This window comes from Phaenicophaeus curvirostris, chromosome 4 (genome assembly GCF_032191515.1).
Source record: "Phaenicophaeus curvirostris isolate KB17595 chromosome 4, BPBGC_Pcur_1.0, whole genome shotgun sequence".
Classification (NCBI taxonomy): domain Eukaryota; kingdom Metazoa; phylum Chordata; class Aves; order Cuculiformes; family Cuculidae; genus Phaenicophaeus; species Phaenicophaeus curvirostris.
The window spans coordinates 32,205,278-32,228,186 of NC_091395.1; the positions used below are offsets into that span (position 1 = coordinate 32,205,278).

The 22,909-nt window shown below is 37.5% G+C and overlaps 1 protein-coding gene across 2 annotated transcripts in view; it reads right to left on the reverse strand.

Annotated features, from left to right (window-relative positions):
• Window positions 1-22,909, reverse strand: part of FBXW7 (F-box and WD repeat domain containing 7) — a 185,306-nt gene that overhangs the window by 96,983 nt on the left and 65,414 nt on the right. For both annotated transcript variants that reach the window (XM_069855709.1, XM_069855708.1), the window contains exon 2: window positions 6,615-7,169. In XM_069855709.1, coding sequence (XP_069711810.1) covers window positions 6,615-7,100 — 486 coding nt within the window. In that variant the 5' untranslated portion in view covers window positions 7,101-7,169. The remainder of the gene's footprint in view (window positions 1-6,614; window positions 7,170-22,909) is intronic.

Here is a 22,909-nt window from a genome sequence, read left to right on the forward strand (position 1 = left end):
AAGTTAGTGGAGGGTTCTGCATGCAGAATGTCTGATCCCTTATGAGGAGTCACCATCGAAATCCAAGCAGTTACCTCAGAAATAATGTTTCACATTCCTACACGCTAACTTCTTAAGTTTCATGACAGCCTCAAGAGAAGGAGGAGGAAAAAAAAAAAAGGAAATAAATGTTTAAGTAAGAGGCTTTTTATTGCAAAGACTCCTGTTGAACGGTGCCTGTTGCCCAGAAGGACTGAGTATCTCCCATAGACAGGTTCAGACGCTCTTTTGGATATCCCTCCAGAAGTACAGAGCAGACAAATGTGCTTCCTGAAACTGAACAAGAAGAATAGCCACACACCAGCTAACAATCCTCCAGCTCTACCTGCTCTCTTGCATTTTAAAATTCAGGTCCTTACAGAAGACATGAAAATAGCTTAAGTGCCTTCTGGTGTGTTCCCTTTTCAAAACATAATTTGTGGAGAAATATGAAACAGCTCCTGGAATCCCACATCAAATGGAAGGACATGGCATGAAAAGAATAAATTATATGAAAAGACACCATAGGCCTAAAGTAAGAGGCACACTAAGATGGAAGAGGGCTGCCATTTCGGTATCTCTCACCATTTCCGACACGTACAATACAAGTTTTTGCCATGGACGCAGTAAATTGCATCTTCTAGTTTCTGTATAATCCTCAGATTGTTTTCCTCTTCTGCCAGAGACCAACTTCAAGCATGCAGCAGGTGTGAGAAAGGAAGAATGCCATGCTACCACAATTTAACCTAGAGCAAGTATATATCTCTCTCTGGACACCTCACACCTGCTAGTCTGATAAGAAATAGTTATTTTGCCTAATCTTTTTTTAATTTATTTTTCTTTTTAAGTGTCTGTTTCCTAACTGAGGTTCAGACATAGTTAATATTATTATTATGTAATGCAGGATTTAATCTAAAGAAAAACTAAAGAAACAAAGTTAAATTCATGGTAGGTTGGGTATAAGTGATCACAAACTTTTTCCCCTTCCACAAAATACATCATTATCATCATCAAAATACATTAATCCAAAGTTGAATTAACCTGTAAATTATTTTAGCTATTTAGAAACAATTTATAAGATAGCCTTAATTGGAGGGGCACTGGCTTTTTTGTTAAGTTCACAGCAGATAAAGCAAAACAACTCATCTTGATGGAAATTAAAGCCTCAATATATAATGAAAGATTTAAGTATGTTGAAGATGACTGCCATTAATATTTAAAAATTACAAAACAGAATTGTTGAAATAGTTAAGCAAAGAGACACCAAAATGAGTTAAAGATTACACATTATGATCAAAAATACTTTTAATAATTAGAACAATAATGATATTTCAGAAATCTCAAATAAACCTAATCATATCTAGGAGAAAAAAAGAGAGAGAAAAGAAACAGTAGTACAATGTAGGCAGAAACCCAAGTGTCAGTCCAAGAGAAAACAATGTAATGGCTAACACAGAATAGGATTAACAGTGTTGATGCCAATATTTCCGTATCACCTGTCATGAACACCAGTTTTGATAAAGATAAAATATTGCTGCCATGATATATTTGTTAATACGACAATTTCAAGGGTATGAAGACAGGAAGACAAAAAATTTAAATCTAAACTAAGCAAGAACATTAATTTATATGAGCTATTTTCCAGCGATGGTGACTACGTCTTCTAGCTATACGTTCTTGTCCTTGCAGTGCTACAAAATCCTACATGTACTGATGGATAAAAGCATTTAAGGGCAATTGCTATGACATACATGATGCACTGTAAATGCATGTTTGCTTATATTGTGGTTAACTGTTAAGCAACCCTTCTTAAGGAAATCAAGTGCCACAAATACAATGCAATCAGTGAAAAAATCAGCATTAAGTATGTGTTTCTGCAAGACTCCTACATATATCATCTACTTTGCCCTCTTGTGCTATTTAATATTTTTATATTACAGACATAAAACATCAGATAGGGGACACATCAGTTGGAGTAAGAATAAACAAACAGTAAAGGATCTGATGAGATATGACTAGAGTTTTCTCACATCCAGTGTGCCATTACAACTACGTGTCAATTCTTATCTCTAGGTACACAGGAAACAGGCCACACTTGCAAAACAGACAGTTCTCTCAAAAAGGCCTGCATCATGTTGGACAAATGAGTCAAACATGAAATCCCAATGCAACAGCTGCAGTCAAAAGTGTTAACAGAATCATTTCCTGTATAAACAGGTAAATATATAGCATGCACAAATTTTAAGTGTCACTGGTGCAGTTGCTACTGGAGTTTTAGCCTCAGTTCTGATACGCACGACTCAAGATGGTTCAAAAATCAGAAAGTCAGGGAAGTATCGTAACAAGAATCAAAAACATGCCCACAGATACTGTCATCATTATTTATATTTAAGAAACCTTTCAGAAGTGAACTTGACTGTTTGATGTATGTGGGAAAAAAATACTGCTTGTTCAACAGCCTTTCAGTGCAACACAACAACAGTTAATTGTAATGGTAAAAAAAAAAAAAAAGGACAGATAACAGGAAGAAAGCAAAGTGGAGTAAAGATGCAAAAGTTTAAACACTGATGATAACTAACAAGCTGTTGACCTAGGCTTGCAACAGGTTTGCTTTGCTGGACTGCTTTGTTTTTTCTAAAAATATGCTTTAACTTGCACAGAAGTGAACACAGAGCAGCCTAACACTTTATGCAGGAAATAGTACAGGTACCCACAAGGACCCTTCTGGATTCCTGGGTGTTGCTGGTGAACGTAATGAAGCCTCTCCTAAACCACTGGCCTTTTAATTTCGAGTGCACGTACCTTTTATTCATAATGTTTTCACAACTTTATGGCAACAGTTATCTTGGTTATTTGCACAGTGCAGTAGTATACAGAAAGCATTTATATATATATATTATATAAACATTACCTAAAACACGAATAAATACAAAATGTATTTATAGGTAAATATAATAGGTTTTATGCTTCTGGTGAAGTTCATCAGGTAGGACACACAGCCAGCTTGCTGCTGTCAAGTGCAAGTCGAGGTGATAGGGAGCAAACACAAGCAGGAGACACTATGGGGTTATACGGGAACCTTGCCATTTCCTTCTGTAACCACACAGGATCCCGCAAGGCCAATAAGCAAAACCAGGGCAGATTAGAAAGAGATTTTATTCAGTAGGTTACAGGTAAAGGAATAAAAAGCAGAAAGAAAAGGAACAGAGATATCAAAATATTGATATGAGCTGCTCAACGGCACTTACAGCACTGGCAGTTGCTATTTCATTCAGTCTCACTATTCTCTCTTAGTATTTGGTAGGGATGAAAACTGCATGTTGCCAACGTTGCTGTGTACAACCAGACCAAACTAGCAACTGCGTTAGATCATGAACAAGTGCTTCTGAGGAGCCAGGTTTACATCTGACACAATCAGTAAGTAGCAGATTCAGGCATCACAGCCAATACTTGTGGCACAAGCAAGTTTCACAGGACTACACGGCAAGGGAGCAGGTAATTGAACCAGAGTTATGAGAAGAACTGTATGAGACTACAAATACTGAAAGGTATATCTGGAAAGCTAAAAATAAGCTTGTCAGTGTTCCAGGGCTAGTCTATCTTCAACAGGTCAAAACAGAAATCACCTGTAAATATAGCTGATAAGTCTACAAACACACCATTTTCTTATTCAAAAGGAGCGTATTAATTACTCATGTTTATTTTTACGCTGGTAATTAATTTATGCTCCAGCACAGTTATATTCCTACAACATCTCTTAACACAAAATGTGTTCCTATGGTTAAGTGTTGGTTTATTAATGAATTGACAATGGTAATGTTGCATTATATCAGTCTTGCTGTGTAACCATGACCTAGAGCAGTGCTGGCTCAAGTAGATTTCTAACCTGTGCTGATCCTTCAGGTTCACAGTTAAAACCACCTAAAAGGGAGCTGCACTGCGAATCAAGAGCAAATCCCAAATACAGCTTGTTACCTACCCAGCAGATCTTACAGAATCAATGTGGGGACAGAGCACAGATGAATATGGCCAGCAACGCACAGAAACAATACGTAAAGCAACTATCAGACCATACAAACGGTGCAGCTATACAAAAGCTTTGAGACAACTTCCTTCAGGCTAAAACAGTTTGATTCAGTTCATATAGCGACCTTCCAATAACTGAAAGGAGCCTACAAGAAACCTGGAGAGGGACTATTCATAAAGGCTTGGGGTGATCAGACAAGGGGGAACGGGTATAAACTGGAGAAGGGCGGATTTAGACGAGACATTAGGAAGAACTTCTTCACCATGAGAGTGGTGAGACCCTGGAACAGATTGCCAAGGGAGGTTGTGGCTGCGCCATCCCTGGAGGTGTTTAAGGTGAGGTTGGATGAGGCCTTGGGCAACCTGATCTAGTGCGATGTCCCTACCCATGGCAGGGGGGTTAGAACTAGATGATATTTAAGGTACCCTCCAACCCCAACTATTCCATGATTCTATATCAAATATGTCTAAAAAAGGAAGAAAAAAAACGCATTCATTAAGATGATAAAAAAAGCTGCCCACCATGCTCTGTCTGTATATAATTTGAGTATGGTTATTTACAAAGCACTACAAAAAGTTTCCAATTAAGAGACTTAATTATTTTTTTTAAGTGTAAGGTGTAAGCATTAAATATCAAGTCTATATTGGATAAAAGTTGTTATAGAATGCTCAGTAAGTCATACTAAATTCAGGGAAGCTAAAGTATTGGAATAAAACCAAGAATAAGTTTTAAGAAGCCAGTTGAATTACATGAAATATGACAGTCTTTCATTCCAAATTATAAAGCATGTATTTCAGTACCTTGATCAGTAAAATTATCAATAATAAATATTTATAAATTTACTAAAAACTCATGTGAAAACACTCTGATTTTTCAAAAAAATCAAAGATATTGGTTGAGATACCTTAAACACACAAGGGAATTAAATACTAATAACTATTACAAAAGAAAGTATTGCTGCAGCATCCAGAAGCAGATGTTCATCCTCTTCACCTGCTCTAGCGCATCTTAAAGGCTGATTTGCCATCTCTATATATTTATGTTAATACTCAAACAGAGAGGGAACCCCATCAACTTTTCACAGAATCATAGAATAACCAGGTTGGAAGAGACCCACGGGATCATCAAGTCCAACCATTCCTATCAAACACTAAACCATGCCCCTTAGCACCTCATCCACCCGTGCCTTAAACACCTCCAGGGAAGGTGAATCAACCACCTACCTGGGCAGCCTGTTCCAGTGCCCAATGACACCTTTGGTGAAAAAATCTTTTCCTAATGTCCAGCCTAAACCTCCCCTGGCGGAGCTTGAGGCCATTTCCTCTTGTCCTGTCCCCCGTCACTTGGGAGAAGAGGCCAGCACCCTCCTCTCTACAACCTCCTTTCAGGTAGTTGTAGAGAGCAATGAGGTCTCCCCTCAGCCTCCTCCTCTCCAGGCTAAACAACCCCAGCTCTCTCAGCCATTCCTCATAAGGCCTGTTCTCAAGCCCCCTCACCAACTTTGTCACTCTTCTCTGGACACGCTCCAGAGAACGTTATGTTAGCAGATTTTTTTTTTTGTGGGTTTGTTTTGATTCACATCAGTGGGATGGTTGTTTACTTTTCCAAGCAAATTATAACAATCTGATGGAGCTTTGTTTCACTTTTTTGAAAGCTGAGAGGGGGATAGGTGTTGCTGTTACCAATTAATGACTAAGAAAGAGAAATTGGTACACAGGCTTAGGAACAACATCTTTCCACAAGAACTTTTGTCTGCTCTTCTTTTTTATAAGTATGTATCACCTCCATTATTCTTTCAGTTTTTCCTGCTACTAAGAGTTACCAGAACTCCTCCTTCCTGAAGAATCTGGAAAATATTGTGAACGACAAATGTGTACCGGAGGACAAACTTTTTTTTTAAATTTAATATGTTAGGTGATATAAGTAGCAATGAAAATACAAATACATCTTTCCAAATTCTTATTGCCAATCAGAAGTTCTCAACAATCATTCCACACAGTTTACACGCAGAATACCATATGACATCATTTAATCACTTTGCAACTGAATGACTAACACAGTACTTTTTTTTAACCTTTATTTTGTCAACGAACTCAATATAACCTGGCCAGAAGGAAGAGCTTGATGTTTATGTCATATTCCATCTTATTTTTTCATTACAATGTTTTCATCTAAACGCACCAGGTATTATCAGAGAACACCACATATGCACAATTGCTTACCTTCCTTCTCAAAGCAGGCAAGAGGGAAGACACAGTAAATAATGTCGAGATGGACTTATTAAGCCTATGAGTTAGCATGTACAGAAACACAGCCTTTTGAACACAGACATTGGAGCTCTATTCCTTAAAATATATAGGAGTATTTGCTCATGTCAAATGCACGCAAATAATTTGATTGTTAACAGTTAAAACAGTATCGGTTTTGTGGACTGCGTAAATTCTTCATAATGCGCTCTTTAGGAACTAAAATCTTTGCTTCATTCTAAAATTTAAGTTAAACATGAAAGTTATTTTCTAAAATCCAGAGTTAACGAGGATTAAGAACACAAAAATATGTAGTTTCTCACCTTTGTCTTTATGTAGAATGGCGATGACTGGTGAATGGGCAAGTCCATGAGGCTATTGGTATTTGTGACGCTGTTACTGTTAGCATGTTCATCTTCCCTACCGCTGTCATCAGACTGATCAAAATCGTCACTCTCCTGGTCCATTTCCTCCTCCTCTTCCGCCTCCTCCTCTTGATCACCAGCACGTTCATCATCATCTTCCTCTTGGTTACAAGTGGATTCTTCATCCACCGTATTAAGTCTATTGTTATTTTCTTCTAACTGTTCCTGCTGAGATTCATGTCTGTCATCAAATCCAGATTCTTCTCCTATCTCCCCATTCCTCCTAATGTGCTGCTCCTCTTGTTGCCGTCTTTGCTGCTGCTCCTCCTCTTCTACAACCCGATTCATCTGTTCCTCATCTACTTGGCTTGAGGAAGCATTACCTCGAAGAGACCCACCAGTTCGTCGCCTCTTGCTGCCCACAGAGAGCAGTTCCTGATTCATTTCCAAAAGCCAGCTTGCTACTTCTTGGACCTTGGCTAGGCTATCTGAAGATGCAAATGCTTTCACATTCTAAGACAAAAAAAAAAGATAAAGTGGGAAACATGAGAAGTTAATTATTTTTTTTTTGATTAAGCATTAGAAATTTATTTCATTGTATTACTTCTGACAACTTCTAATTCCAAGAAATGAGGAATAATTTCTACTTTACACACAAATGTAAAAATCCAAACAGACTACAGACATCTTAGTAGCAAGAGTTATTTCTGCTACCAAAAAGCCTGATCACGGATCTCTGCAAGCACCAGATCCTTCAAAATTCAGAACTACTCGCTCTCTCAGAGAATCCACAAGAATCATTAACATTCATGTTAACAGAAGATCCAAGTATGTAACATTACTTGCTGAAAACTGGGCAAAAATCATATTCAAAGGGCATTTTATTTTCCCCCTCATTTGATTACAGCTGTAATAGACTACTTATAAATTATGAGCTGCTTTTGGTCTTATGCCTTAAAAGCAGGCATATTTTCAAGTGCAGCTAAAGTTTCATTTCTTGTCACTACGATTTTCTTCTACATAAATGAAAAAGAAAACACCCAGTAAAGAACATAGCCTTATCACTTCCACATCTTAAATTAGCCACAGAGATGTCCAGTGGTCAAAAGCAGGCACCACCCAGCAACTCGTGCAGCCCAGAAACAGCACATACCTCGCCTGGCAAAAATCACTGTTAGCAGTCAAGTTCTTGAAATCTAAGAGGCTACATGAATTGTTAAACGAGACTGAGAAGTTAATAAAGTTACCAAACTTAGGTGCATATTAATAGAAACTGAAAAATATCCACACATTCAGCTACGCAGGAGCATGTGAGCAATATACAAGAACAGACGGATACAACACAGCCTAGCTAGATCTTAAATTTGGTATTAGATTTCCAACTACACAGCCTTTCAGACTGGTGCATCCTGACTCCAGTTCTCCTACATTCAAGTGATATGTTGAGTAGGTCAAGTCACACATGAAATCAACAAGTAACCAGATTTACAGTTTGCACATCAAGGCGTTCAAAGGAAATAACTAGCTTTTCCATCACGTATGGAACCATTACCCTGAACCATGGAACCATGTCCACAGACCACACCGCACATTCAGCAGGCTACACTGAGAACAGCTGCTACATCTCCGTGGAATCAGAGCAGTGAACAATATATGCTTTCATGAGTACTTAAGTACCCTTCTTTTTTAGAAAGTCCTCTATCTCTAAGAGTTTAAAAAAAAAAAATCAACACAAAAAGCACAGTGTCTTGGATGATGGTGTGGAAGAGATAACCCCCAACTTTCCTTTATGACCTTCGTAAAAACATTCTGTTTAGGAGGGAAGAAAGTACCAGAAACCACAGCTCTAGTGTAATTTTCACTGTGTACGATCGAAGCCTCCGAAACACATTTACAGATAGTTTTTAAGTCTTGCTTTGAGAAGGATTCATAGACAGTATTCTACAAACCTGTCCCCTCCTCCTCAGGTAAACATTAGTTGCATCCCAAAGACACGGTTCTCAAGTATCCATATATCTACCAAGATGACACTTGCCTCCAAATGAAACTTCATAAGTTCAAAAGCTGAAATACACGTTCTGAAAAGTTGTCCACTAGCAATAAGCTGCAATTAGTGAATGAGAAGCTAATACTAAAAGATAATTAAGCTCTACACATCTATGCAAGGACATGATGGAAGCAAGCTGAGGCTGTGACAACTCCTGGGTTTTTACCATTTGAAAAAAAGCATTAGGGTACTGGGGTGCACACGATCCAAACCATAGGCTAATGACTCTCCACCTTTAGTACAAGGTGCATCAAAAGTGAATGCATTTAATTTTATATATATAGCAAGAAGCACTTGAGAAAGAGCGTGCTCTTTGAGGCATCCAAGAGAAATGCTTTCACTTAACATTCTTCCCCAAAGCCCGGAAATTTTAGCATATAAAACTTAAATTTCATCAAATGTTGAATTTGGTTGCATAAAGTTTAGTACAAGCTCTTTATCAGGCTTGCTATATGGTTTGGGCATTACGAACATGACAACACTACATCTTATTTTCTCACAAAAAGATAAAATATAGGGACTTAATTTTTTTTAAGCATTAAAACATGTAAAAATCAGTAACCAAAAAAAAGAGATCAAATTAGACTTACACCTACACAATCTAACACTTTTAGCTTGTACCATGAGTCTCGAAATAGCCATGAATGAAACTTAACAATTTTAATCACATTTTTTCAGTATCACAGCATTATTTCAGAGATATGCATCAATTATTGGGTTAGGATCTACTTGATAAAACTGCAAATGCTGCATTTGCTTCTATACTTTAAGACACACTTTCAATTTGTATCTGTAAGCAACCAATATGAAAGGTCAGCATTGAAATACTTAAGTTGTAAAATGCATGATTTTGCTAAGTGCTTAGATGCCAAAAATAACACTATTGTTTCCTTTAACATACCCAAATTAAATTCCAGTCAATTAAGAAAATTAACACACTTTCATATTACAATATGTTTTTATTTATCCCCATATTTTTTAGTAACCATCAATTCACAAAATTAGCTTCAGTCGTAAGTGATTTCAGTTTTACTCTGTATTTGCATGAATAAACTCAATTTTTTTTTCCAGAAGCCTATAAAATGCATTATCGAAATTTAATTACAAGCAGCGCTACATCAAAAATCATCAATATGCAAAGAGGTGATGCATTTGCTAAAGAACAGATAGATGTACATTATGTGTAAGATTTGAAACATTAAAGCTGCCTTCTATCATGTAAGAGCTTTCAGAATTTCAGCTAATACTCAAGATATATCATTTTCATATATAAGGTAGATAAGGAATAAGACAGGAATATTATTTTGCAGTAAGTGTATTTACAAGTCAACTACTAGAGAACTAAAATGCAATGTTCACAGCTAGCACAGTGCCTCCTTCATTTATAGTCTCAGAGCCCCAAATAAATCAAATCATCTAAACCCCAGCAGATTCATAGAGGAAAGCTGCTGCTTTCCAACCCACCTCAGACTACAGAATTTTTTTTTATTATTTTTTTTTTTTTAAGACAGACACCAAAACATTGCAGTGCAGTGCTTTGCATAAACTCATTAAATTTGGTCAACAAGTCTAACATGGCAACTCCCAGGCAAGTTTCATAACATTTGCAGCAGGTAGTATGAAAAAGCACAATACAAGAATCCCCAAGGAAAACTGAAATCCTTGAACTGATCCAACTGTAAATTCAGAGTTGATTAATGCATTCTCCCCACCTATACTGGAGATTAAATACTGCTTCAGCAGAATTCTTCAGCTTTATCCACTGAATTTGCGCAGAAGATAGATTATAAAAATAAGCCAGAACATCAGTTCATCAAAACCACCTCTAATAAATACCAAGCAAAACTGGGAAGCTGCAGAGAAAACTGCTCAGGTTTATCTCCCAACAGGCTGCATTCTGTACTGAGAGAGGACAACTACTTCACTCCTTGTTTTACTGCTGAGGTATCTCTGTCCCTGTAGGAGATACAAAAGTTGTTAAATGTTTTTAACCTATAAAAAAATATAACTGAAAATCTGTAAATCTCCATCAGTACTGCTGAGTTTTGTTATTCCTTTATCACTTGAAACTGTAAAGAAAAAAATGGGAAATGACATGGGTGCAGAGAGGTGTGAGTGGTGGCTAGAGGTTGAGGGAGGTTGTTATAGTTGCAGAACTTGAAAAGGTTTTCAAGAATTAACTTTGAAATTAGAGCACTAGACTGACTTGGATACTAACTTAAGTCATGCTACTACTGATTAGTACAACAATTAGAGGAAAGAGACTAGGTACAGTCACAACAAGGTTTATGAGTAGTGGATATGTTGAGAATAAAGTTTTTTAAGATTCCAGATTTGGTGGACAATGAAACTAACACAAAGATTCTGTAGATATTTTATTAAATCTTGCCAAACATATTAGTATAAATAACCCAGTAAAGAAACTGAGATATATTAAACTGAGTAATACTGACTTATAATTGAGGTAAATAGAAATTTAAAAAGAAATATCCCGCCCCAGCTAAGGAACTTCTATGACTCCATTTGAGCATCTCAATATACTTTCTGAAAGAAAAATAAAATCCTCATAAGCACATTTTGCCCAAGACTGACACAGCCATGTTGGTAATGTAAAGCTTAATCTACATTAGTAAGCAGTGCAGCATAGTAGTGGCAGACAAGCAAAGCTGAGACTCAGCATTCACAGGCTAAGGCTCCAAGTGGTGAAAAGGTCTGATAATTGCAGACCAGCTCTTACTCCAGGCACCTAAACTGACCTTCACAGCTGGAAAGCACCTTCTGGTTTAGTTTCACCCAGAAGGTGCACTGGGACAGCCGTGCTTTAACTCATTCTGTTGGGGAGCAGGTGTGGACCACCAAGACTTATAATTGAAAAACGTGCTCTGATCCAAACCCAGATTAACATGAAAAGTGCAAATGCACCTAGGATGGGTATGATGGGTACACACCAGCACTGACAGCCATCCAAGACCTGTTAAGCCCATTTCAAAAACATGCATACATAGCGAACTAAATGCAGCATCAAGCAGGTAGCAATAAACAAAACAACAAAAAAACCCAAACCACCAGTATTTTGAGCACGTGGCTGTGTTAACTGGTGAAGGAATACATTACAAGCAACCTACATGCTGCGTTATAGAAAAAGTTTAATATATTGATCTGATAATTGGCTACACAGTTTGCATACAGGAAAGATTTTGAACAATAAAAAAGTAACAAACCAAAACAATTGCAAAACACACAATTACTGGAAAAAACTATACAAAGTCAAATAAATTCACCACCTCCTTTTATAGGCTTTGGTTGTCGACAATTATCCCCATGCAACAAATCAATGAAGAAAAGATATTTCAAATAAAGCCCCAACTTAAACTAAAGTTATGATCTTTAAACAGAAGTTGCAGGAGAATAATTTTGCTGCACTGCCACATTTGAACAGGAGGGCAAACTTGATTATAGCAACAGTCTCCTGGAGGCATAAAATTCTGAGCTGAATACATTGTATAGAAGAGAAAAATAAACCAACGTCCCATATTTCATCAGCACAAAACATTGATAAGAACAAGATTAACATACAGCTTTAAAAACTTTCAATAACTTTTCCTCAAAATACATGATTAACACAATGCATCTCATTCTACAAGCATGCGTGTTTTTCCTAATAAAGTACTACTTTTAAATGTATACACACCTCAAATCTCTTGTTCAACTCCATTATTCACTGTTCTAAGGTCCAGAACAAATTAGTAGCTAAAAATATTCTCTGCTCCTGCTCTATCACCCTACCCAGCAAAGCTCTGCCAAAACTTTGTGGAGCAGCACATGTAATTTTCCTGGTGGATTAGAAACTATCCTGTTCCTTTTTTCACTTTCTCTAGATACTTCAACAATAAATTCAGTGCAAAGTGGTCAAAGTAACTAATACTAAATGAAAGTGTTCCTGTAATTACTCAAGTCAAACATAAATCTGACAGCACACAAAAAACTAGACTTAAAAAGAATACCGCAATTAAAGTTCCCCATGCCCAGCTGCCTCTAATCTTCTTGTGTGGCCAGTTTTTACTATCCTCCTCCCTATTGTAATCTGACCTCAATTTTGCATATACCTTCTGAGCCTTTTCATCAAGTCTTCGTGCCCTGACCTTCCCTCCTAAATGTTTCTGAAACAAGACAATTCCAGTTTTCTCACCACATATGGTCTACGGTAAGATGTCTTTGTTTCTGTTAAATTCACAATCCTATTTCATCCAACCTTATCCCTTCTCTCACTATTTTATCATAGGATCACTGGAAAAGACCTCTAAGAAAAAGTCCAGCCATCAGCCCAATACCACCACTCCTCCTAAGCCATAAAGTGAAATCTACACATTTTTTTTTAACATCTGCAAGGATAGAGACTCCATCACTTCCCTGGACAGCCTGTTCCAATGCTCCATCACTCTTTCAGAAAACAATTTTTTCCTAATCTCCAATCTAAACCTTCCCTGGCACAACTTGAGACCATTTCCTATTGTCTTATCACTTGTTACTTGGGAGAAAAGACCAACACCCACCTCACTACAACCTCCTTTCAAGTATTTGTAGAGAGTGACAATGTCTCCCGTTTTCCAGACTGAACAACCCCAGTTCCCTCAGCCACTCCTCATAAAAATTGTTCTCCAGCCCCTTCACTGTCTTTATTGCTCTTCTCTGGACATGCTCCAGCACTTCAGTGTCTTTCTTGCAGTGACAGGCCCAAAACTCAACACAGCGTTCGAGGTATGGCCTCATCAACGCCGAGTATGCTTCCCTACTTCTGCTGGTCATACTATTTTTGATACAAGCCAGGATGTTGTTGGCCTTCTTGGCCATCTGGGCACATGTTCAGCCACCTATCAAACAGCACCTCCAGGTCCTTTTCTGCCAGGCAGCTTTCCAGCCAACATAATCCAAATTTTGATTTTTCTCCCAAGACTGCCTCGTTACACAGCTCTCCATCTAATCCGATGCCTCAGTCTCCCAATGCCTTTTGGCCTGCAGCACAACTTTGCAGTCCCAGACACTTTGATCCATTCCCCACAGAAAGCAAAGGAATTTAGATGAGACATAACAGCTGAAAATACATGGTAAAAAGAGCAAGGGTCATGGTTCTCTTGTGCTATCAGTTTTGGGATAAACACAGAGAACCCATTAAAAAAAAAAAACAACTTAGTTTTAAGACTGGGCTAGAAAAACAAAAGGGTATGGAGGATCTAACCCATAATCTTATCTCTTGTATTAGACACAGGTTAAGTACTTAATATAGGTTAAAATATAAAATAGCATACAAAACCCATGAGAGAATAAGAATACAAAAAGTAGTTTAGGAAATGAGTAATTGCTACAAGAATTTACATATATTTAGCAGTAATTAAGCTAAGTGGCATGATATGGAAATGTCAGAGGTAGAAGAGGAATGAATACCGCTTTCATAAGCAAAAGTCAAGAAGAAACAGCTTGAGCTACAAGCGGTCAATATATCTTATCATAATCTGAGTATGTATGATTGTATCTAACAACTTTATACAGATTATGGTATTTTATATCACTAAAAATGAGTCCAGCACTCGGACTGCATTCTTCTGACCTTCAGCAACATTCATACATAGAACAGATTTCCATCTGCAGGTGTCAAAACCCTCCTTAAAAGGGAGCTGAATGAAAGATAAGATTTTCTGTTCAATAGGTCTTTTACCTCTTTGAAAGAATAAATTCTTCCATTTTATGGATCTAGCATTTCTCTTTACACTTTTTTTTCCATAGTGCTTCAACACAATCTCCATTTGTGCACATTTAACATCATGACAGAACATAAACTTTTAATGTCCATTCTTTATTCAGAAACAAATAGCATTGTATTGCATGAGTAAGCAGATGAACAAAACTCTTCTCAGCCATTACCGTAAAAGCCAATTTTCTTCAATACAGGCTCACTTAACCCTCACAGACAGTGATGGTGGACAGAGTGGGAAAAGCTGCCAAAGGTGCAAGATATTTACTTGCTGCACACGAGCAGGGCACACATGGATTCATCCCATTCCAGTGGACAACAGAGTCACAACCACCTGTGGGGTTCATGTACACATAAAAACACAGAATCTGGATGCATTACAGCTAAAATATATTTCACAGATTCTCTTTGCTTTTGTTTTAAAGCATTAAGACTTGACATTCCTCTTTGCACTCATCTTCCTTCCTTGCATGTCCTCATCAAAAAAACAGACTGCTCTGGCTAAAGTTTTACACAGAAGAGATTAACTCAGAAAGACTTCTTGCAGAGGGGTAGAGAGGAAATCAGTTGAGTTACAGTTGTAGCAGTTTTTAACACTCCAGCACAGAGAACCATGTTATAAAACGTACTAACAGAGACCCAATGACAAAACTAAAGCGATCAACACATAAACGGAAGAGAGGAAACCACCGATTCTTCTTCTGTAAACACTTCTCCATAAATAATTTGTGACCCTGGTTCTTGTATTTGAAGCGTGGGAAAACGCCTGCATTTTCCGTTTCAAAAACAAGAAAAATATCATGGCAAATAATTAATGAATAGTGTATTACACAAGTTTTGTTTTTTCCTTAAAATTTGACACTTAAGAAAATGAGAATTACTGCAATAAGCATGGGGTATAGATAAGAGGGAAATGCACAAGAGACCCATAAAGTAATTGTTGAAAGGTTCCAGTAATAAGAAAATTGTATAAAAAAAAAAATAAGAATCCTTTTCCTCAAAGCCATATCCCAACCCTACATGTTATTAACACCAGTACAGTGTTACTAAAGAAGTGGGGAGCTCACGTCTGTTTATAAGATATATGCCTTAGCTCCCCGGAAGCCAAGACCAACAACAAAAGTACAAAAGTTACAGCTTATTTTTAATTCTGCATTGCTATGTTTTCATCAAGAAGAGAGAATGTATATAATTTAGAGTAAAATCATTTAAAGACCTTCAAAGATATCATGGGAGGCAACAATCCACAGTGGGAAATCAGTATGATGGCTGATCTTCCTGTGTTCATATAAATAATCATGTTATTTTTAGTAGTTATATTAATAATTACTGTCATACAGAAGATGGCTGGTTTGTATTTTCACTAACAAATCTTTCAAGAAAAATGATTAAGCTGTAAAATGGGACAAGCTAACTATCATGTGCAACTAATGAAAGGCTGCTCTCCCCTTTTCCTCAGACAAAGCTTTTATTCCTGCTTTCCCCTGCATTACTTGAAGGGTCCTAAATTCTCTAGCAACTATTGAAAACACAACAGGCAAGTCCTCCATATAATCCTCCATGCCTCTACTTGATCTTTAATACCAATCAGTGTCCATTTTCTCACTGAAAGGATCTCTGTGCTAGAAAAGTAAATCATACAATTTTCAGTTACTTTGTCTTATCCTTTCCACTTTGACAACTGTACCACTTGTGTTCCTGTATTAAAATTTGTACCTCTCTAAATAAAAAATTCTTACCTTGAATAACTAATGAATACCTGTTTGTTCAATTCAGTTACTACAAGAAGCCTATACTATTGTTGCTAGTAATATAGCACAAGCACACTTGCTTGCTTGATTTAGAATAGTGAGCTTCTATCTGTTAATAGTTCGGTCTTCCACAAACTATGCCTTCTGTGCATACTAAACAAGGAAGACATTCTTGCCAAAAGCAAACATTTGATCATACTTACAGCACCATAAACGGAGTATCTTTAGTTACATTAGTTGAGTATCACATGGGCTGAAAAATATCTCAGATTAGAAAAATAGGCAGGCAGTTTATCATACTTGCTAGCAATTTTTAAATGCTGTAGCGTACCTACTTGGCAAAGACTAGAAATATACAAACAGAATCATCCCAATCCTTAACTTCATGATAGCTACATACGTAATACAGAACTTCTCTATTAAAAAAGATCATAAATTCTTCTACAGTGCAACAAGAGAGTAAGCAGTCCTTAAAACTTAACAGGTTTGGGTAATTCGGGGTCTGAATTCACCTCTCTCCCCCACAAGCAAGGAAACAAGGTTTCTGGGTCAGTAGTAGTTGTGATAGCTTTCAAAGCCAGCCCAAAATCTCCACAGCACTAAACACTGTATTCCACTTTTTACATGTGACTTTCTGCCCCCCGACCAGACCACCTGTATCCCCTATAATAAAAGTCCTCTTGGTCAGTTTTACAGCATCATCAACAGTGCTGCATAAGGGGACCTCCTCAATTGCTTAAGACAGTTTAACACAGCTCAAGGCCATTCATCCATAGGAATGGAGCCTGAGGAGCAATAAGGATTACGTTGCTAGCCTTCCTTTCTAGCAGTAAATTTAAGTTAAGCTGTGCTGGAGTGTTACCATGTCATAGAAAAATCTACTGAGTTAACACACACATTAAGCTATAGGTACCAAGAGAAGGAACTGGAAATCTCAACTACAAAGTCCAGAGCAATCAGTCACTGACACTTATTTCAGGTAAACAGGCAGTGTGATTACAATGCAGAAACAACTACTTTCTTCCCAAGTATCTAGGCAAGCAGGGACTTTATCTAATAGACAAAGAGAAAGATCCAATCGCTGAATGCTGAAACAAGAAAACTCCAAATGGAATTAACTAAAAGGATAATTACTCACTGTAATAGCTTACTAGGAAAACAGTAAATTCATCACTATTTTAAGTTTTAGATTAGAAACAGACTCCATCTTAGTTTAACATGCATATTCAACAACTGCAGAACACGCAGCACATGTGCAAGGCTTGGTTAGCTGACTGCCCCTCCCTGGGAATATACACAAACAAGAGCTACTGTTGTCACCTCCTCTTTGCTCCCACAGTGACACAGAGGCAAAGCATACTGTCGAACTGCTGATTAAAAACTGCCTAGTTCCAGTGCAGACTTATTTCACAACCACCAGGCTTAACACACAGGCCAGCACAGTATGGCCAAAATGGTCTTAATACAAATTTTTTGTTCAGCATCCACAGCCTCGGGGCTGGGATGCATTTCCAACTGGAAAACCTACAAACCTTAGCAGTACGATATGCTAAACCGCCTTATGAATCCATTCACACAGCCTGTTACCTAGCGTGGTACTGCTTTGCAAAGCTGTATCATAAAAGCAATACATAAATAACTTTCAAGTAGCATTGCTCATTATTAATGCAAACTATTCTGAAGGCAAAAAGCAAAACAGCATTTGGCAACAAGAACACTGCCATTAAGACATTTGGTCTGAAAACCTCCAAGTGATTTACAGAGTAGCCCAACTGACTTCTCCATCTCAATTTCTTTCCTGTCCACTAATCATAAAAGTCATTTTGGGTACATTTCCCCAGATAATGGGTTTTACCAATACTGAATTGCAATTTTACCAGATGGCTGGTGTCAGCTTCTGGCAAAACAGGAACATGATTTCTTGGACTGAATCTCCTATTCAAATGCTGCAGAAGTGCAGCCCAAACAGGCAGAAATGCAGAATGCCAGAGACGGTCAAAAAAAGGTCAACTTCGAACACAGAGCTTAAAAGATGGACCAAAAATGCTATCTTGAACTTAAGTGGGGGAATAGACCTTGAAGACAGATAGCAAATAAATATAGTTGAATTTAAAATTAATTTAGCTAAGTTTAAACCGAAGCAAGGGAGGAAATTAACACCAAGTACTCTACCTCAGAGCTCTACACCTCTACCTCAGAGCTGTTCGAGATAGACACCTTTACTGTGAAATGGTAACACAAAAAAAAAAAAAAAAACAAATGGAAACAAACATACCCTTTACAATGAAAGGCATTGTAGAGGTTAAAAAAACATAGCAGGATGGAAGCTGATGAAAGTGAGACTCAAAAGCAGTGACTACTATTTAAGAATATTTGTATTTGAATAATTTAAAAAAGTATACAACAAATAAATCCCTTTTCAAGCAACTCTCACACTACCTCTGATCACCAAGAATAATCAACTCCCTTTGGTCCCAAGAAGCTTCAAGGCACAGAAGATTATTTTCAAGCCTATTAACAATGACTAAAGAAGTAAAGGAGAAGCAATGCAGAGTTGCGTCATGGAAAGTGCAATCTCTTCTGTTCTGACACAGGCTTCTACATCGGACTAAACTTCTAGAAAATATTATCAAATTACTCTAAAAATAAAGAATATCTTAACAGAGATTAAACCGCCATCTAGTAAGTCAACCACTACAATTCTTAAAAAGTTTTCTTAAAATTCCCAGTCCTCCTATATTATTCCAACCATTCAAGGAGATGACACACAAGGGAAAAGGAACAAAAGCATTAAGTCTTGCCAAGCTGTCATCAACAATATTTTCTACCTCAAGATCCATACTAGACAATGCTTATTCCAGCCTACTACTAAAAATATCTACTTTAATTTCCTGTTTTCAGTTGCTTATTCTTTAAAGAAGTCTGAAAGATGATTATCCATAATATTCAGATGTCATGTAGTCCTAATTTCTAGGAAAAAAAAAAAAAAGTAGTAATTCTATCAGTACTATTAAAGCAGCTGGGAGCAAAGGCTGTAATATTTTATGGCCAAAGATAATTTCTTATTTGTGTTTAGTTCAACAGAGTTAGAAATTGAATTTCTGCGATAGAAAAGGTGTCAGACTGGGGTAGAAAATATACTTCATGCAAGCAACGCAAGATATCAACAGCTGCATATTTTAACATTTTGATGGGGAAAAATACAGCTTAGCCTTATTCCTGTGAGGTTGCTCTAAAAGAACAAGGAGTAGTATGTATTTTATGAAGAAAGCCTATCTGTTCTCAGTTTTAATTCATATCTTATGAAATGTTCAGCTGTGTCCACTCAATCAGTGCAGTATCCACTGTGCAATATTGTCTCCATTCTGAATACCATCTTTTCAAAGATGAACTCCAAATCATGTACTTTCTTCCAGAGGTGGTCAATGAACTCGTTAGATGTCTTTGCGTCAATACGTGATAGGAAGCCATTGACCTGCAATTTCTTTTCTTTTAATAAAAGCAAGAAATACAAAGACAGAAGCAGAATGGCAGCATTTACCAGACTTGCTGAAATCTGTTAATACATTGGTTTGTCAGTGTTTTCAGCATCTTCAGCAGTAGAAAGACAGAAGTACAACAAGGTCACATACTACTAGGTCACAGCAGCATTAATTCCCTTTCCTGGTGTCTCACTTAAAAGAAAAATAACAACAATTACAGCCTCCACATGGTTTTAAAAAAATCCAAATGCCTTCTCGTTAACCTCACATCTTCAGAACACTGCCTACCACACATCGATTCTTAAGTGTTATGTTCTCTGTATCACGGGGAAGCTTTCCGGCACTAGATCTAAAACCTGACCTTGCAGAACACAGCACTTGCTGAAAAATAGCATGCGAGATTGCCCAGTTTGAAGGAAGATGATACCCCAACCTGTCTAAAAGAATCTGTCCCTGGCCCAAACGGACTCTTAGCAGGCTCCAGTGGAGAAATGGAAACGGTTGCAATTATTATTATTGTTTTAATGCCCTCTAAATGGCTCTCTGAGAATCTTATTTCAGTAACTGATTAAGCAGTATGGTTCAGCAGCAGGGCATTTGCCTTACAACCTACAGAAACATAAATTTACTTGGCAAAAAAAGTCTGGAACCAGGAAAGTAATCTTCTGCATATGCACAGCCAGAGGTGAAAGCAGATGCCTAGATAAGAATGTATGGTGCCCTGCGATATTAATGTCAGGTGAACATTTAAACTTTCTTTCAAATCCTCCGATGCCACATCAACACTGAATGTTCTATGCTTTTGTTCTATAGCACTCTCCTACTACAGAGAGGTGGCATGAATACAAGCAGTAACAAGAGCTGAGTGCAACACTGGAAAGCACCGAGTACGGTTTCTCTGTTGAGGAACTGATTGTTTTAAATTAATGGTCAGCGTAAAGTTAGGCAGTCGTGATTCTTTTCAGAACTTCTGGCCCAAAGCCACTTTTTACACTGTTCAAACAAAGGCTTGTATTCCTTGATTTTTGAGTCCGTGTGGGGAAAAAAAAGCCTGCTGCACATCTAGCTTAGGAGGCTGAAATGTCCTAGAGAGCGACATCTGCCATGCTTAGCACTAGGGCTCACCAGAAATCGTAACAGATTTTGAGCTGCCTGTTTTAAAAGACTTTTTACAAACCGACACAAGGAGACAACTTAAAAGTCTGATGTCCAGTCTATTCAGTCCCAGTTGATAAATTTACCAGACAGAATGCAATTCATGAAACCTTTTCTGAAGGGACATAACATCTGGAAAAGGCTTGACTCACAGTAGCAAGACAGCAGGCTGGACATCACTAGGTTTTTACGCCACTGATCAAGTTTGAAAAATGAAAGAAAGCTTCAGCAGATTTTCTAGCGGGACTTTTTAAAAGTATTGCAACAGAAGTCTGACAACAGTTCTTTAACAGGTATTTTTGAAAGATCATTTAGTTGGTCTTCTCCCTTTTCAGATGCGCACATATAATTCCAGTGGTAACTGAAATATTAACTCAAATTTTTATAGCCAGAAATATACCAGAACTATAACAAGCATAAAAGGGAAATCTTAGCTCACTGAAATAAGAGATAAAACTGCAAAAGTGCACTTAAATATTTTAATTTTAAGAAATTTAGAATAGGTAAGGACTAGTAGCCAATAGAGGCAAGTGCTCAGTAATCCCCAGCACAAGATGTATTTTGCATTCAACTTGGACTTCCTTACATATTAAAACAAGCTATTTAAAGAAACTTTCAAAAAGGAGTATAGACAGACATGTATACAATCTTCCTGAGGTGTAGCTCAGCCTCCTACACCCACTCTGCTTATGACTCCATCCAACCAGATCACCTGGCATACCTGCACACATAAGCATCACTAATCTGCTTCAGTCAGAATGAGCCTGGTTAGCTTACAAGTTTAAACTCTCAGTTAAGCAGATTCGTTTTGCCCAAAATAGACAGGAAGCACTCACACGAGCAGTTCCACAAACAGATTAGAAATGCGAACAATATCCTTCGGCAGAGGGACAGGGCAGGCGGCTGTAACCCACAATCAGCCCACCTAAACTCAAACTGAATACCAACTACAGGCCAGCAATGTCCACCTGGGAAATCAGGAAGAGTTCATTTCAGATACAAATTCGTGGTCTGGTCTGTACCACAGCTTCCCCAAGCTGATAAGACCCAGTGAAAGTGAACCACACATATCTACTCCAGTCTTACAAATTAGCTGGCATCCACAGCCTACAAAATTTGGGACATAACACGTATGTCAAAAATGTTAAGAACCATACAAAAGCTATTTATACACCAACTGCTATCACGTTTATTCTTTAAGCAGAGAACAATCTGTAAATACAATAAAATTGATAAACGTTTTCCAAGGGACAAGCTTAGTTTATTGTTATTTGTTTGATAAATGAAGAAAAGAGTACTGCTTAACTCAAATTGCCAGATCTCACTACTCTAGGAGCCTATTCATGGGATTCTTTCTGCTTTTGGCAGGCACTTTCAAAAGTAAGCATCCTGAGAAAGCTCATGAGGAGAGATAATTTCAAGGAGAAGAACAAAAAAAAAAGACTACGCATATTTCCAGATGATGAACTCACCACAGAATTTACTACTTGGCTAGAGTGCTTTACTGCCAAAGTGTTTTTTGATTATTTTTTTTTAAAAAAAAGAAATCTTCCTAAAGTTGTTAAAACAAACTCAGAAGTTTAAGAAAATATAAAACAAGTCTACAAAAATACTTTGAAAGAATAAGCAAATATATCACCAATTCCTTCAGCAGCAGCTTCAAGGAGACATGCCACATAAGGGCATATACAATCCAGAACTGGAAATATGAAAAAAAAGTCTTCCTAAAGGTAAAGAATTTAGTTATTTTTATTACCATTATGTTGCATTCATACGTCTGCTTCTCTTCGGCTACCATGTCTTGTTATTCACCACTCTGAGAAGGTCTGAGAGAATAATTTTGCCCTAGCATTCTTTACCTACAACTAGAATGCAAAGCAATCAGTTGATAAGGAGATATAGAGAGATGATGATATAGGGAGAGCCAGAGAGGCAGACATTCAGACAAGACAGCTAAACTGTTCAGACTGATGGCCAAAAATAAGGAACCAATGGCTCTGAAACCCATTGCAAAAAAAGAAAAAAATCCTATCATTTGCTAAACAACTTCCACATTAAGAAGATTGTGC